The following is a 13,461-nucleotide window of genomic DNA, read 5'->3' as shown; positions in this document are numbered from 1 at the left end:
ATTTAAAAAAAAAATTTTTTTTTTTAACTTTTATTTATTTTTGAGACAGAGAGAGACAGAGTATGAACGGGGGAGGGTCAGAGAGAGAGAGGGAGACACAGAATCCGAAACAGGCTCCAGGCTCCGAGCCGTCAGCACAGAGCCCAACGCGGGGCTCAAACTCACGGACCGCGAGATCATGACCCGAGCTGAAGTCGGCCGCTCAACCGACTGAGCCACCCAGGCGCCCCCCAAGTACATTTTAAAGATCTAATTGGCTTTACTGAACAATTCATGAATTGGCAGCATCCTCTGTACCGAGTAGAGGGGAGCTCCAAAGGGCTACAGAAAAGGAAAGGTTCTTAAAGGCAGGACAAGGAAGTCATAAACAGAAAAAAGGATTCTTTCGGGTGAAGTCCTTCCTTTGGGGAATGCAGAGGGCCCATGTGACATATTACCTTACTGGTGCTGACTAGAAAATTCCTGACAGGTTAAGACTACATTTCTGGGGGAGGTTGAAACTGCAATTAGGTTAAGCATTACACCCTGGTTTGTTGATGTGGCCTAGCATAAGTGACTCCATTTTGGACCTGTGATTTTCCTTTTTAATAGTACTCAAGTGCCCATAAAACATGCACTGTGATAGACCGTAATCTGGCTGGTAAAACAAGTCTCAATAAATTTTAAAGAGTTAAACTCATACAGAGGACCTATGATCATTATGGAATTAAATCTAAAAATAACAAAATGGTATCTGGAAAATCCCCAAATATTCAGAAATTAAACATACTTTTATGTAATCTAGGGTTCAAAGAAATTACAAGTGAAATTAGAAAGTGTTTTGAACTGAATGATAATGAAAACACCAAGATTTGTGGGATGCGGCTAAAGCATACATAGAGAGAAACATACAGCTTTAAATATTTTTATCAGAAAAAAAAATGTCTAAAATCAGTGACTTAAGCTTTTATCTTAAGCAACTAGCATATTTAATCCAAATAAGTTAAAGGAAGGAAATAATGAGCAGACAACAATGAAACAGAAAATGAACATACAACAGAGAGGAATTAGAACAAGAGCTGATTTTTAAAAAAATGTTATTATTTTTTAGAGAGAGAGTACAAGCAGCAGAGGGGCAGAGGGAAAGGGAGGGAGGGAATCTTAAGCAGGCTCCATGCCCAGCACAGTCCAGTGATGCAGGGCTCGGTCTCACAAACCTTGAGTTCATGACCTGAGCCAAAATAAAGAGTGGGACGTTTTACCGACTGAGCCACCCAGGCACTCCAGAGCTGATTTTTTTTTTTTTAAAGATCAAGAATATCAATACACCTTCAGTTTGACTGACCAAGACACAAATTACCAATATCAGAAATGGAAACAGGCATTGAAAGGATAAGAGACGCTTTTATGCCAATAAGCTGACTACTTAAGAGGAAATGGACAAATTCCTTGAAAGACATAAATGACAAAAATTGACATAATAGAAAATATAAATAGCTCCAGATCTACATTGAGTTCTTAAAAGCCCTGTCATGAGAATCACAGCACTGTATAAAACTTGATTCCCTTAACCCTTCCCAAGTCCTTCCCAAGAACTTGGGAAAACTCTATCAGAGCCTTATGCCAACAAATACTGAGAGATTAAATGAGTTCAGGCATGCCTTGGCAGTTAATTAAAATGGAACAAAGATTAGAATCTCAATCTTAATGTCCTTTTCCCTCCACCCACTGCCAACTGCCTCTGATCAAAATTTTGCACTGGAGTTTTTCATACTCAAACTGGATGTTTCCTGTCTAGCTTAGGTGTTAATCGGTTGGTTGATTACATTAAGGGGGAGACAGAGGGGATATTTAGTACTTGGTGCAACAGTAAATGCTGGACAAATCTTAGCAAAATCATCTTTTATTTTTAGTCTCTTAATTGGGAAAGATTGGCTTTATATGGTGATGAAAGCTGAAGTTACAAATGCAAATCTTGGGTGGAGAATTTTCGGGGTGGGGGGGACAGGTGGTGGTGGGGTCGGTGGTGTTATGAAGACGGCATGGTAGTACAAATAAATGGAACCAGAAATCAGAGCACATTGTAAGAAAGGAAAAGTATGTTCTAAGTTCTTGAGTTGGATCCCTGTAACATAAGAGATTAACAAGAGAAAAGCATACAAATGTCTTTTAAGTTTTAAGTGACACAGGAGCCCTCATAAAGAAATGAAAACCCAAAGAAATGGTTAAACCTGTGTTTTATGCTAGGTTTGATGAGAACCGCAAAGTCATGGAAAGATATGATAGAACAAAGAGTATGAGCTATGTGTAATAAATGGGGGCAAACTTAGCAAGGCCTGTTTGTCCCTTTCTCTTCTGAGATAAGGATGCCCCCTTACCTATGTGTACAGGGAGGGCACTTCTCACATTAGGGTTAACAACCGGCTTCAGGGAAAGGTCAGAGGGTTCTTCCTGCACATGCCATTTCTCGAATTCCTTGAAATACTCACTATGCTAATGTGTCGCATTTTGGGGTATCATGTCCCGGACCCTGTCAACAGTAATTCATCCTTTAATTGACATTTGCAGAAATACTGCAACTGTACGCAAAGAATTAAAAGTAAGAAAGACTGTACGTGTTAACTTAGCAGAAAACTTACCTGGGTAGAGAAAAGTCCAAAACAACTTGCACTGTCCTTCCCACTCTTGAGCCTGCCTTTAAATCAGGCAAAGCAACCTCGGTTCTGTCTTTCCTTTCTTGGACTCCACTGGGAACAGCACAACTTTGTTTTCCAAAGAAAAGAATGGGAGGGGTCAGCAAAGAAGTCAAGGTAAGCTCACTTAAGAGAAAGAGTCTCAGAGAGAAGACTTTACACTAACATTTGTTCCACTTAACCCCCTGATGTTTGAGCTTAACTAATGCCAAATAATAAAGCTTTCCTCTCTTCCTATCAAACCAGCAAACTTAGACCCAAGCAGGGATCTAGTAGCTGTGAGTTCTCACTGGTTTTTCCATTCACTCTCATGTTAAATGTTGTAGGGGAGAATAATAACTTTGTCTACCCTTCTGCTCTTAGCCGAGACCCTCGTAATAAGAAACAGATGAACAAAACAGACAGAAAATAACATGTATTAACTTACATATACATGGGAGATACCCAGGGAAAAGTGAGAAACTCCCCTAGATGGCTTACAATTCAGGCTTAACTACCGTATGAATAGGAAAAGGGGAGGGAAGATGTAGGCCTCTTAGGGAAGAGTAAGTAGGAAGTGATTTTAGGAAAGATGAATGGGTCCTTAGAAGAATAGGTGGGAGGTGTGACAGTCGGGACGAAGTTTGGCTATTTTTCCTAGTCTTCTCTCCAGGGATAAGAATCATTTTTCCCTGGTTGATCAAGCTCCCAGGGAGGGGATTTATGGTTTATGACAACTGTGTTCCTTTTGGAGGATCAGTCTTTAGACAGACAAGGGGAGCTCAGAGAAAGCCTCTATCTGTATTTGCTGTTTTAAAGTGCCCACCTGAATCACAGGGGCGTATTTTGAAGGGGTATATTCTGCGGCTCCTTCGGTATCGTCGTATCATATTGGGCTTTGTGTCAGGAAGAGCCATGTTCATTTTTAAAGCTAATTTCGAGAGGGGGGAGGTTCAGAGTCTACGGCGGGCTCCTTCCAGGAGTTTACTGAAAACAAGAGCAGGAAACACAAAATATTTCCCTTATTATCTGTTTCCAATCACAGGTATGGGCAGCACTGAACTATGCTCAAACCTCTCTTCCAAAGTTGTATTTTATTTGAAATACAAACAAGAAAAGTGGGTTTTGTTGCCTCTGAAATGCAAGTCACAGCAATGAACAATCGGCTATTTTAATTTCTTGCTGAAAAGAATTGACACTTTTATTTTCCACTGTTTTATTATAAAAATCAACATTTCATTTGTTACAACTCAGCTTATTGTAATAATCAAAAGGGGATTTATACAAGGTATTTTTATACAGTTTACAATTAAAGCACTTATTTTACAAAAAGGGGGAAGTGAATAGTGGACAAGGGCTGACCAAATGTTGGCCATTTAAATATAAATACATCCTTGCAAAGCACCATCGTACCAAAGTCCATGAACAAGAAACACCAGCTGACTTTAAGACAATAACAAAGATTAAAGCTTAAGAAAAAATTTAAAAACACAAAGGATAAACATCTGAAAGCAGCACCAGATCCTTCACTTGCAAATAAGGCTAGTCCAGCTTAAGCTCTTGGTATCCTCTTCTTTTTACATTTTCCTACTAACCCCAGATACTTAATTTCATGTAAAATTAGATTTATTCACTTTCTTTTCCTTTTAATATTTATATTTATGCATTGATAATCATACATATATGATATATATATCCCTGGCCTTCTTACATTTGTTTAAAAAAAATGGACAGTTAAGCATAAGCAAAAAGCACATTGTCTCTACATCTTTGGTGTAGACTTTTGGGTAAACCCTAGATAATGGTGGAAATGTAAAAGTTTTCGTTAGATCTATACTGAGTACAGGAAATCATTGTTTATAGTTCTATCTGTAAAGTCACGAGGATTGTTTACAGCAATAAACTTAGCAATAGCTTAAGGATGCTTTATGAAAAAGAAAAACCAAGTAAAATTACCTGGACTGAAGGAGGGTGAGGATCGTCAGTAAGACCAAAGAATCTACCTCCCCTTCTACTCAGGTGCAGGCTTATTAGTTTCATGAGATGCAGAATCAAGTCCAACAGAAATATCCTGAGTATATGGATTCACAATGCTCATAATTTAAAAACTATAAGTGTAAAATGTTATCTCCTGAAACTGAAAATTTCAAAAGGCAAATTTTGAGACTAGTATAAAATGATGCCATCCCAGAAGTCAGAAACCACACATATGCTACCAGTACTTTCTAAAATCATCTGTTGTTTCTCTTGGCTCATTTCAGGCTCGGGATAAAGAAAGGAATACCAAATAAAATTAAGTCTGAGTTTAAGAATTCTGAGAACATGTTTTAAACAACACTTGATTATAAACTTATGACTCAGTCCCTGTCTACACTTAGTGTATAGTCTCATTTGTGGATGCCCTAACATTTGTTGGCCAACTGATGATATTCACATACTCAAATCCACACCTCAAATATACGATGTATGTCATTATACAGACTTAAAGCTTATTAAAAGCATGGCATATCTGGGGTATGAAAAGCCCAAGATTTTTGCTTCTGAATTTTGTTAGATGTGTAATGGTAACCAATATGAAGCTCTTACGGCGTGCAAATCAATGAAGTGGCAACTTTTCCCTCAGCAAGAGAAAAAGCAATTTTAAAAACTACATTTCTAGGAATCAAATCTAGGCACAGGACTGACTAGACTAGCACAACTATCACAGAGGAGCCAACCTGCCTACAGTAAGCCTCTCTGGTACCAGAAGTAGTCTCTACTAGGATTACTGGTATAAGGTTACATAAACACACACAGACGCATTTAACAGGCTAGGTAGGTAAGCCATACCTACTAACTGTACTTGGAGTAGTCTTCATTAATAGGCCTTTATGGCAAAACAAAAAGATTCTCCCCCAAATTAATTGCTACCTAACACAGATGGTAGAGATTTTTGTGTATTATCAAAGTTGGAGTTGGCCTTCTACAAATTATTGACTTTAGAGTGTTTTAAAATGATGAACAAATATATAATCCTCAGTCAAGCTAAAATTTTACTGCTCAAAAGCTCTGCCCCCAAATTATTGGCCTATTAGATGAAAATGTACTGTAAAGTCTTCATTTCTAAATATATATCATCCCTTTAGAACAGATATTCTCAAGTGTCAGATACTTCTTGATATATCTCAAAGTACTGTTATATTAAAATTAAGATAGTTAAAATAACTAATGTTCTGCTGGACAGACATCTCATGTATGCTGCTATAGAAGAGGGGCAGCAAAGGTCAAAGGCGTAATAATATTTCACAAAAGAAAAATTAATACTGAGAAATTCTATCCCTTAGCTTTTTTTTTTTTTCTTGTGAATATGCCATTATCTGATTTAAGCAGCAAGGGGCGCCTGGGTGGCGCAGTCGGTTAAGCGTCCGACTTCAGCCAGGTCACGATCTCGCGGTCCGTGAGTTCGAGCCCCGCGTCAGGCTCTGGGCTGATGGCTCGGAGCCTGGAGCCTGTTTCCGATTCTGTGTCTCCCTCTCTCTCTGCCCCTCCCCCGTTCATGCTCTGTCTCTCTCTGTCCCAAAAATAAATTAAAAAAAAAAAAAAAAATAAGCAGCAAAACCCCTTGGGTCACCGTTCAGAAGACAAGGGTTCTGCAGGAGCCAAGTTCAAAGTTATAAAAGCACAGTTATAAAAGACCACTTCAATGAAGGTGAGCCTACTATAGCACATAAGCACAAAGTATACGATGCCAGAGTTCATTTCTCAGATAATTTTAATCACATCACTAACTAGACATGCTTTAAGACCGGTGTTCAAAATTAAATACTTAAGTATTTAAGGAAAATAATGACATTTTATTCATTTTACCCTCATGGATAGTGAATATAGCAATACATCAAATTCAAAACCTTTATCCACTTTCCCCCTGATTTGTGCTCATGTCTATTTTTTATCTTCAGTTTTTCCAATTAAACCTCTTGTGTTTAATACTAATCAAGATAGTTTGTTACTTAAGCTTAACTGTCCATGTAGCCCGAGGGCCAATCTTTCCCGATTTTTGACAATTCTCTCATTTAAAGGTACACCCCCCCACCCCAATATTAAGAATCCATCTCAACTACCCAAGAAAGAGGACCCTGAGATTAAGCGGAACTGCCTTCAAATAATTTCAAACAAATTGGCACACAAATCAGTATTTTGCAAGAAGAGGCCATTGCCATCGCAGTACAAGCACTTGAACTGAGATACAACAAGGCAATATTCTTCTTAATTCGTTATAGTGCAAGTTTCCACATGGGAAGCCCACCAGATAAAGATGCACATTAAAAAATGTAAACATATAGAATTCTTAAATTCTAATTGATACCCAGTTATTGCTAACCTTTCCATCTTCATTTAAGTGTCAGAGGCCCCCGTGTCACAGAATGCAACTCCAGTGTCCATTCTGTTAGACTGTGAGCACTTTGTTCCACCGACAGGAAGAGTTAATGCAAGACACTGATGGATCACCATTTATTTATATGCAAACTCAAGGGCACCTGATTCATAGAAGGTGCCCCTGACAATCTAAGCATTATTCTGAAACCACATTTTTTCTCATTAAAAAGTTTCCTCAGGTATTTTTAATTGCTTATAAAGTTACTTCACCCCTGCCAAAAGTCTGAATCTTTTCTTCCATGGTTTTCTCTTGGGCCCTGAAATCCAGAGAGGCCTCAGCAAGACAGAATTAAAAAAAAAAAAAAAAAAAAGAAAGAAATCATTCAAATAACTGACTGACCAACATCTGTTAAGGTAAAAATACATTAGTTTAAAAACACATTCAGTTTTAGCAGAGAAGTGCTGGAAAAATGTAAAAAGCAGGAAACTAACTTCTGGCAAGGTGGCAGAGCAGTGCTAGAATCATTCCACACGTCAGCCCTAAGAGCTGAAGAGGCAGCAGCCCCAGGACCGCGCAGGTCAGGCAGGTGGCAGAAGAGCCTTCCGTTACTCCCCTCCACCCAAGTTCTGACAGCTGAGAAGTCAACGGTTGGCCTTCTCATTTAATCCACATTGTTAAATTTGTTAAATCATCTTAATCCATAACAGGATAAGAGAGAACACACAAAAATATATAAGAGGTGATTATAAGAATAATTTGTGGATAATTTGAAAACAATCTAACATTCACATTGGGTAACAGGAAGATATTAAAGTCACGTCACACATTAGAAGAGGTATGTATGTAGACATCACTCAGAAAAATTGGCCTAAAGAACATGAAAATGTCACAACAGTTAATAAAGGGAAAACCTAATGATAACAAAAAAATTCTCTTTTTAAATAGATTGTCTCTAACTGGAACATATTTAAATGTTTTACTAGAAAAAATATATATATATAAATGATTTCATATTGTGGTATTATATGCTGAAAGTACTGCAAGGATATATGATTAATTTACAACAAAACATAATGGTTAAATTTGTAATTCTTAAACATTGCCTATATGTGTTGTGAAAAGATATTTTAATGAGCATTAAAACAATCGTGGAAGAGGAGCACTAGTATGTCTAACCTTTGATCATTAAGCAAAAACATCAGTCAAACTGAAGAGCTAAGCCTACAGAGGAACAGAGCTAGTAGAAATATTAAAATGAAACCTTAATTTAGAAAATTCCATTTTATCAATCCTCAGATAAAAAAGCTTTGAATAAATCGTGATATCTTGGCAAAATGGCCTACAAAGCTGCTGGGGGAGGAAGCAAGGTAAAAACACCTAGAGAAAAAACGAATTCTTCTGACAGAGGCTGTGGGTTCTAAGGTAGGGACAGAAGACTTGCACACACAAAGAGCCCCACACCATCTGACTGGACAGCTCATCTCCTCCAATGGCAACACCCAGAAGGGATTTTTATAAAGACCTATTTTCCTCACTAAAATAATGGGATTCCTAGAGAAAATAAAGCCCTTTGTCCAAAGTTAGTTTTAATACCTTTTTTTCTTTTTCCTTTTGTGATTTCTTAAACTTATTGGCCCTCAAATGTTAGCTAACATGAAGGCTATTTGGCTACTTCCAAGTATCTATGGTTTGCTGCTCTGAGATGGACTTGAATTTTTCTTCTTCTTCTTCTTCTTCTTCTTCTTCTTCTTCTTCTTCTTCTTCTTCTTCTTCTTCTTCTCTTTCTCTCTCTCTTTTTTTTGGTATTAATAAAGCCCAGACATTCCTGGTCAGTGATGCCTTTATTATTCCTGTTTCCTTTGTACTCAGTCACTTCACTGGGTTTAAGGCATGCTTTGTGTATTTAGTTTGCAAAAATAAAACTTTTAGTACAAATTTATTTTTTATACAAATTTTTATGGCACAAGCAGCAAATCTGCTGTTTTAAGAAAATATATAAATATCCTTTTCTTCTGTACAAATATCTCCAGTATTCCCTACCCCATTTATAATTTTTAACTGTACATGGTCTGCCTCATCTTTCTCCAATAGCTCCCTCCCCCCCTCCAGATCTCAACCAAATTTGTATTTACATTTTTGCGTTGGAGGCAGTCAGAGGAGGAGGGCCCCTCCTCAGGAGGAGTCTGTACAGGGGGAGGGTGGCGGTGGGTAGAGGTGATGAGAGTAGCTCCTCTCTGTGTATGGAGAGGGTGGGCAGCTTTCATAGTTCTCTTCTGCTGACAAGTATTGGCTTCGGGGCGTGGGAGGCGGGGGCACAGGCTCTGAGTCATAGTTCAAGTCACTAGTGTAGCCCTTGGCCGTTGCCACTGAGGTCATCCTCCGGCTGGGAGCATAGTCACTGTCACAGACATCTGTGCTGCAGGGTGTGGTAGGGGGTGCAAAGTGCCGGTAGCTATATGGCCTGTAGCTGGTAGGGGGAGAAGATCAAGAAGCAGACACTTAGTTTTATAGAAAAGCAGTTTCTTCTCTATCAGAATACAGAAGTATTAGATGTAAACTTCAGGTTGAAGATCATACACTACTACAATTAAAAAAAATTTTCTTGATGTTTCTTTATTTTTGAGAGACAGAGCATGAGCAACAGAGGGGGAGAGAGAGAGGGAGACACAACTCACAGCAGGCTCCAGGCTCTGCGCTGTCAAGCACAACCCGACGCAGGGCTCAAACCCAAGAACTGAGATCATGACCCAAACCGAAGTCGGACGTTTAACTGAGACCTAATTTATTTCTTGTTGTTCTGCCTTTTCAAGTTCAGCAAGTTTGCAGCATGGCTAACTAATAAAAAAGGCATTGAAAAGAGATGAACACACTAGTGAAAGGAAGCGCTCATTTCAAAGTGCTAGCTCTCACTTCTACTTCTATCTGTAACTTCATGTAGCATTTACATTTGAAATATAGTAAAGCTGATCTTATTTCATATTTATCCCAATCAAGGTTTCTTTATATACTCCGTCACCAAAGTGACAAAAGAGGGGCAAGAGCACGTGCAAAGCTGAGGTAACAATCCACTAAACACCCAGTGCTACAGAGTGTGCCACAAGACCCCATCCCAACACAGAAACCATCTGCTAGCACCCAGGGTTGGTCTCAAAACAAATGGCTAAAGGTTACACGACCTGCTGAGCAGGTTCTCAAGGGGTTTTACTACCAATATTGACATGAGGTCATAGCACTTTTTAGGTTTTATCTTTCTGTCCAATTAGGTTTGAGCCTTGATGAACATTCTAGGCTCAACTAAAAGGCCAAACACTTCCATTTTCATGTTAAAAAAAAAAAAAAAAAAAAAAAAAAAGCTAGGAAAAAAGGAAAGAAAATCAACAAAATTCTTTTACATTCCAGTTCAGACAAGAATCTCAACAAATGATGAAAAGTGACTCAGAAGAAAGAAACTGGGCTTAATTTGAGACGTGGGAAATGGTCAAGTAAGAAATGTTTTTGATGCAATTATGTTCATTTTAATGAAACAATGTTTTATTCAATTTAAAGAAATAACTTTTTAAAAATAAAAATTTGGGGTCTTTCATTTTGTTTTTTTCAGTTTTGAGGTTTCTGCTTTCTCTTTCGGCTTTTTAGAACAAACTAGTGGCAAGGAAAGCAATTTACAATAAAACACAAAAATATCAGCTCAGAATCAGGCCTTAATCTTATGTATATAAACTGAAATGGGAATTCTGAGTAAGATACTATCAACAGTTTCACTTGATTTCTACCTATCTGTACGGTTTTATCAGGGCAATTTGACTGGAAGTCTAGGAAACACTTATCTAGAAGATAATAGGCACTTGAGGGACACTGATAAACACAGCACTAGGTTTACACAGAGTATCAAGCCGCTGACTTTCTGCTGGCCTTTGAAACAAGATGGAAAGAGTAAGGTAAACACTAGTCCTTCTCCTGCTTAACATGCTCTACAGACACAAATCAGCACAAGGGGAAAATGTCCCCATTTTGTCTTACAAATAGATTTCATTTATTTTAGTGAGTTGTGATTTATTCCAGGCAACTTTATGAAGAATTTTTCATTCCAGATGGTGTAATACTGAAGCAAGGGCTGAACTTAAGCTTCTCCCAACTTCTCTCAAATTCTGTGCTCTTTGCACCCCTGCAATTTTACAGCTCTCACAACTCTTTGAACTCCAGTCCTATGCCAATATTCCATTCCTAGGCCACCAAACAAAGCTAACCTGAGCAGTAGCCTATTTTGTAATCAGTTATTTTGGTGGGTAACTTTTTCTTACAATACTGCCAAAGCAGTGTTGGGAGCTGACTCTACTTCATTATTATAAAGTCAACACTTGTGACTCTCTCTAAAAAAATGTGTAATGCCTGAAAAGAAAAGGATGTGCGGTAGGGACAACATCAGCATTATCAAGACAAGATGCCTAATCTCTCTCATCATCTATTTATGTAGGGCTACATCAAACCCACTACTTCTTTCTTCTAATAAATACTTCCACTTATCTTACCTGTAGGACCTATGAGTGGAAGGACTATTTGAAGAATAACCAAATTCCATGGTGTAATGTGATCGCTCTGTGGCTGGGGATGGCGGAGGGTTCAAAATCTAAATGGAACAATAATTAAATTATTACAATAATTATTACAATAATAATAATGCCAGATAAAGACCATTAGACTTTCTTTACACTCTCTTCCTTCATCTGTTTGTATTCCTTTCCCTTACACAGTTAGCACAATCTTTCTTTCAAAGAACTGACCTCAAATAGTGCTTCAGGAGTGGGGCTCTCTACTCCTTAAGATACAATTTCATCATGGCTAAACAGTGCAAGGTAATAAGCAGAAAATCTATAATCTGTACGTCACTGGTTTAAGTTCAGCACAATAGGGTTCTGATTTTTTAAAATTATAAACGTTTAGAGAAAAATCACTGACTTAGGAGAAATAACAGGCATGCTTCCTTTTTTGGGAGGTTACAGAATGAAGGTCATCCTAAGTCTCTCAGGAGATACTATTTAGTAGTTCTACTTTTACCCAAAATATGAAATTACTGTCTAGTGCCTTCAAATATGCTGGTTAATACACAGTAAACTTAAAGACTTTAAAAGTGCTTGCATGGTGGTGGCAAATCTTTCCTAGGAGCCTTATATGCCTAAATAGTATACTAAAAAACTTTCTAAGTTACCATCACTAAGCACTCACATTTAAAGAAGTTAAAAGTCTAGGATCCTATTTATCTTAGCATTCAAAGTGAAACAAAGGAAAACAGACTGCTTACTGCAGGGAAGTAAGTGCCTTTGGTGCTTGAAGAACTACTTGATGATGCTCCTGTGACATGAGCTCGGTCATAAGGGGGTCCACTGCTTCCCCCCATGATACTGAGGGAGCTGATCATTGATTTACCTCGAGACATTCCTAAAATGAAGGAGGATAAATACTGAAGATGATTAAGATCTATACAAATTATTTTTATGTATAAAATATTTTTATTTAATACTAGGATTACAAATACCAATAGCCAAATAGTTTGATTTTAAAACAATTTGTGCTCTCGTTTCCTAACAATAATTGAAAATGCTTAATGCAGAAGGGAAACAAATGTTCTCTAGAAGTGAACACTTCCACTGAGAGCTGGCCTAGAACAAGGCCAAGAATAGCTCCCATCCCTTCCCCCCAAGGATAGAAGCAGCACTCTTCAAAACAAGAAGTTTTCAACTTTAGAGGATTTGCAGAAGAAAAGGCCTATGGAGAGTGGAGGCTGTAAAGCAGGGTAGATTAAACAAGAGATTTGCTCAAAAGGAAACTAAATCCACTTTTAAGGGCATGAATACAAAGTATGGGAGATTTTTCATCTTTTTCATCTAATGTATGCAAATGTTGTTGGAATCACAACCACCAATGCCAGAATTCTATTTTTTCCCAAGTTACTTCCCATATTCCACTAACTGAAAATAGGTATAGCAAAATAAGGAATCATTATCATTAACCGTTTCAAAATCCTGTTTACTTAGAGTTACACCCAGAATAAGTTCTTATTTTCTGACAGCTTTTGCCCGGTAACTCCTTCTCCACATTCATTAAAATAATGGGGGGGGGGGGTCTTTTCACTATGGGCACCAGAAAGCACTACAAGAAAGCTGTACTTTGCTAGAGCAATATCGTCTACTCAAGTACACAGAATTTCTGGCTACTTGGCTATGCCAAAACAAACCTGCTATCAACCCAGCTATTTCCAAATCTTTGTTTGCTGAAAAGGAATCCTAATCTATTTTTTTGCACCTTCAATTCCTGTCCTCAGTGGTCCTGAGGTCTCCTAATAGTGCACCTAAAGGACTTGTGGTTTATGACGCTTTACCAAATGTCTAGCTTTCACTTTCAGTAGAGTACATCCAGAAATACAGTATATGTAGTGCATGCAGTAAATGCAATCAGTGT

General features: G+C 38.0%; 1 protein-coding gene across 2 annotated transcripts in view; it reads right to left on the bottom strand.

Annotated features, from left to right (window-relative positions):
* Positions 1-2,357: 2,357 nt before the first annotated feature.
* LRP6 (LDL receptor related protein 6) overlaps positions 2,358-13,461 on the bottom strand; it is a 177,932-nt gene continuing 166,828 nt past the window's right edge. Inside the window, exons 21-25 of one of the 2 annotated variants that reach the window (XR_008419569.1) lie at positions 12,305-12,441; positions 11,535-11,632; positions 9,141-9,475; positions 3,478-3,638; positions 2,358-2,741 (exon numbers count right to left, since the gene is read on the bottom strand). Coding sequence is in view for 1 of the 2 variants with exons in the window: in XM_053895297.1 (XP_053751272.1) it covers positions 9,181-9,475; positions 11,535-11,632; positions 12,305-12,441 (530 nt within the window). In the remaining variant the exon portion in view is untranslated. Of the gene's footprint in view, positions 2,742-3,477; positions 3,639-6,384; positions 9,476-11,534; positions 11,633-12,304; positions 12,442-13,461 lie in introns of those variants that run through there. The other variant, XM_053895297.1, reaches the window with a different exon arrangement.

Source organism: Panthera pardus, unplaced genomic scaffold (genome assembly GCF_024362965.1).
Source record: "Panthera pardus isolate Hobbes unplaced genomic scaffold, ASM2436296v1 HiC_scaffold_6, whole genome shotgun sequence".
NCBI lineage: Eukaryota > Metazoa > Chordata > Mammalia > Carnivora > Felidae > Panthera > Panthera pardus.
This window is presented reverse-complemented; position numbering and strand designations above follow the sequence as displayed.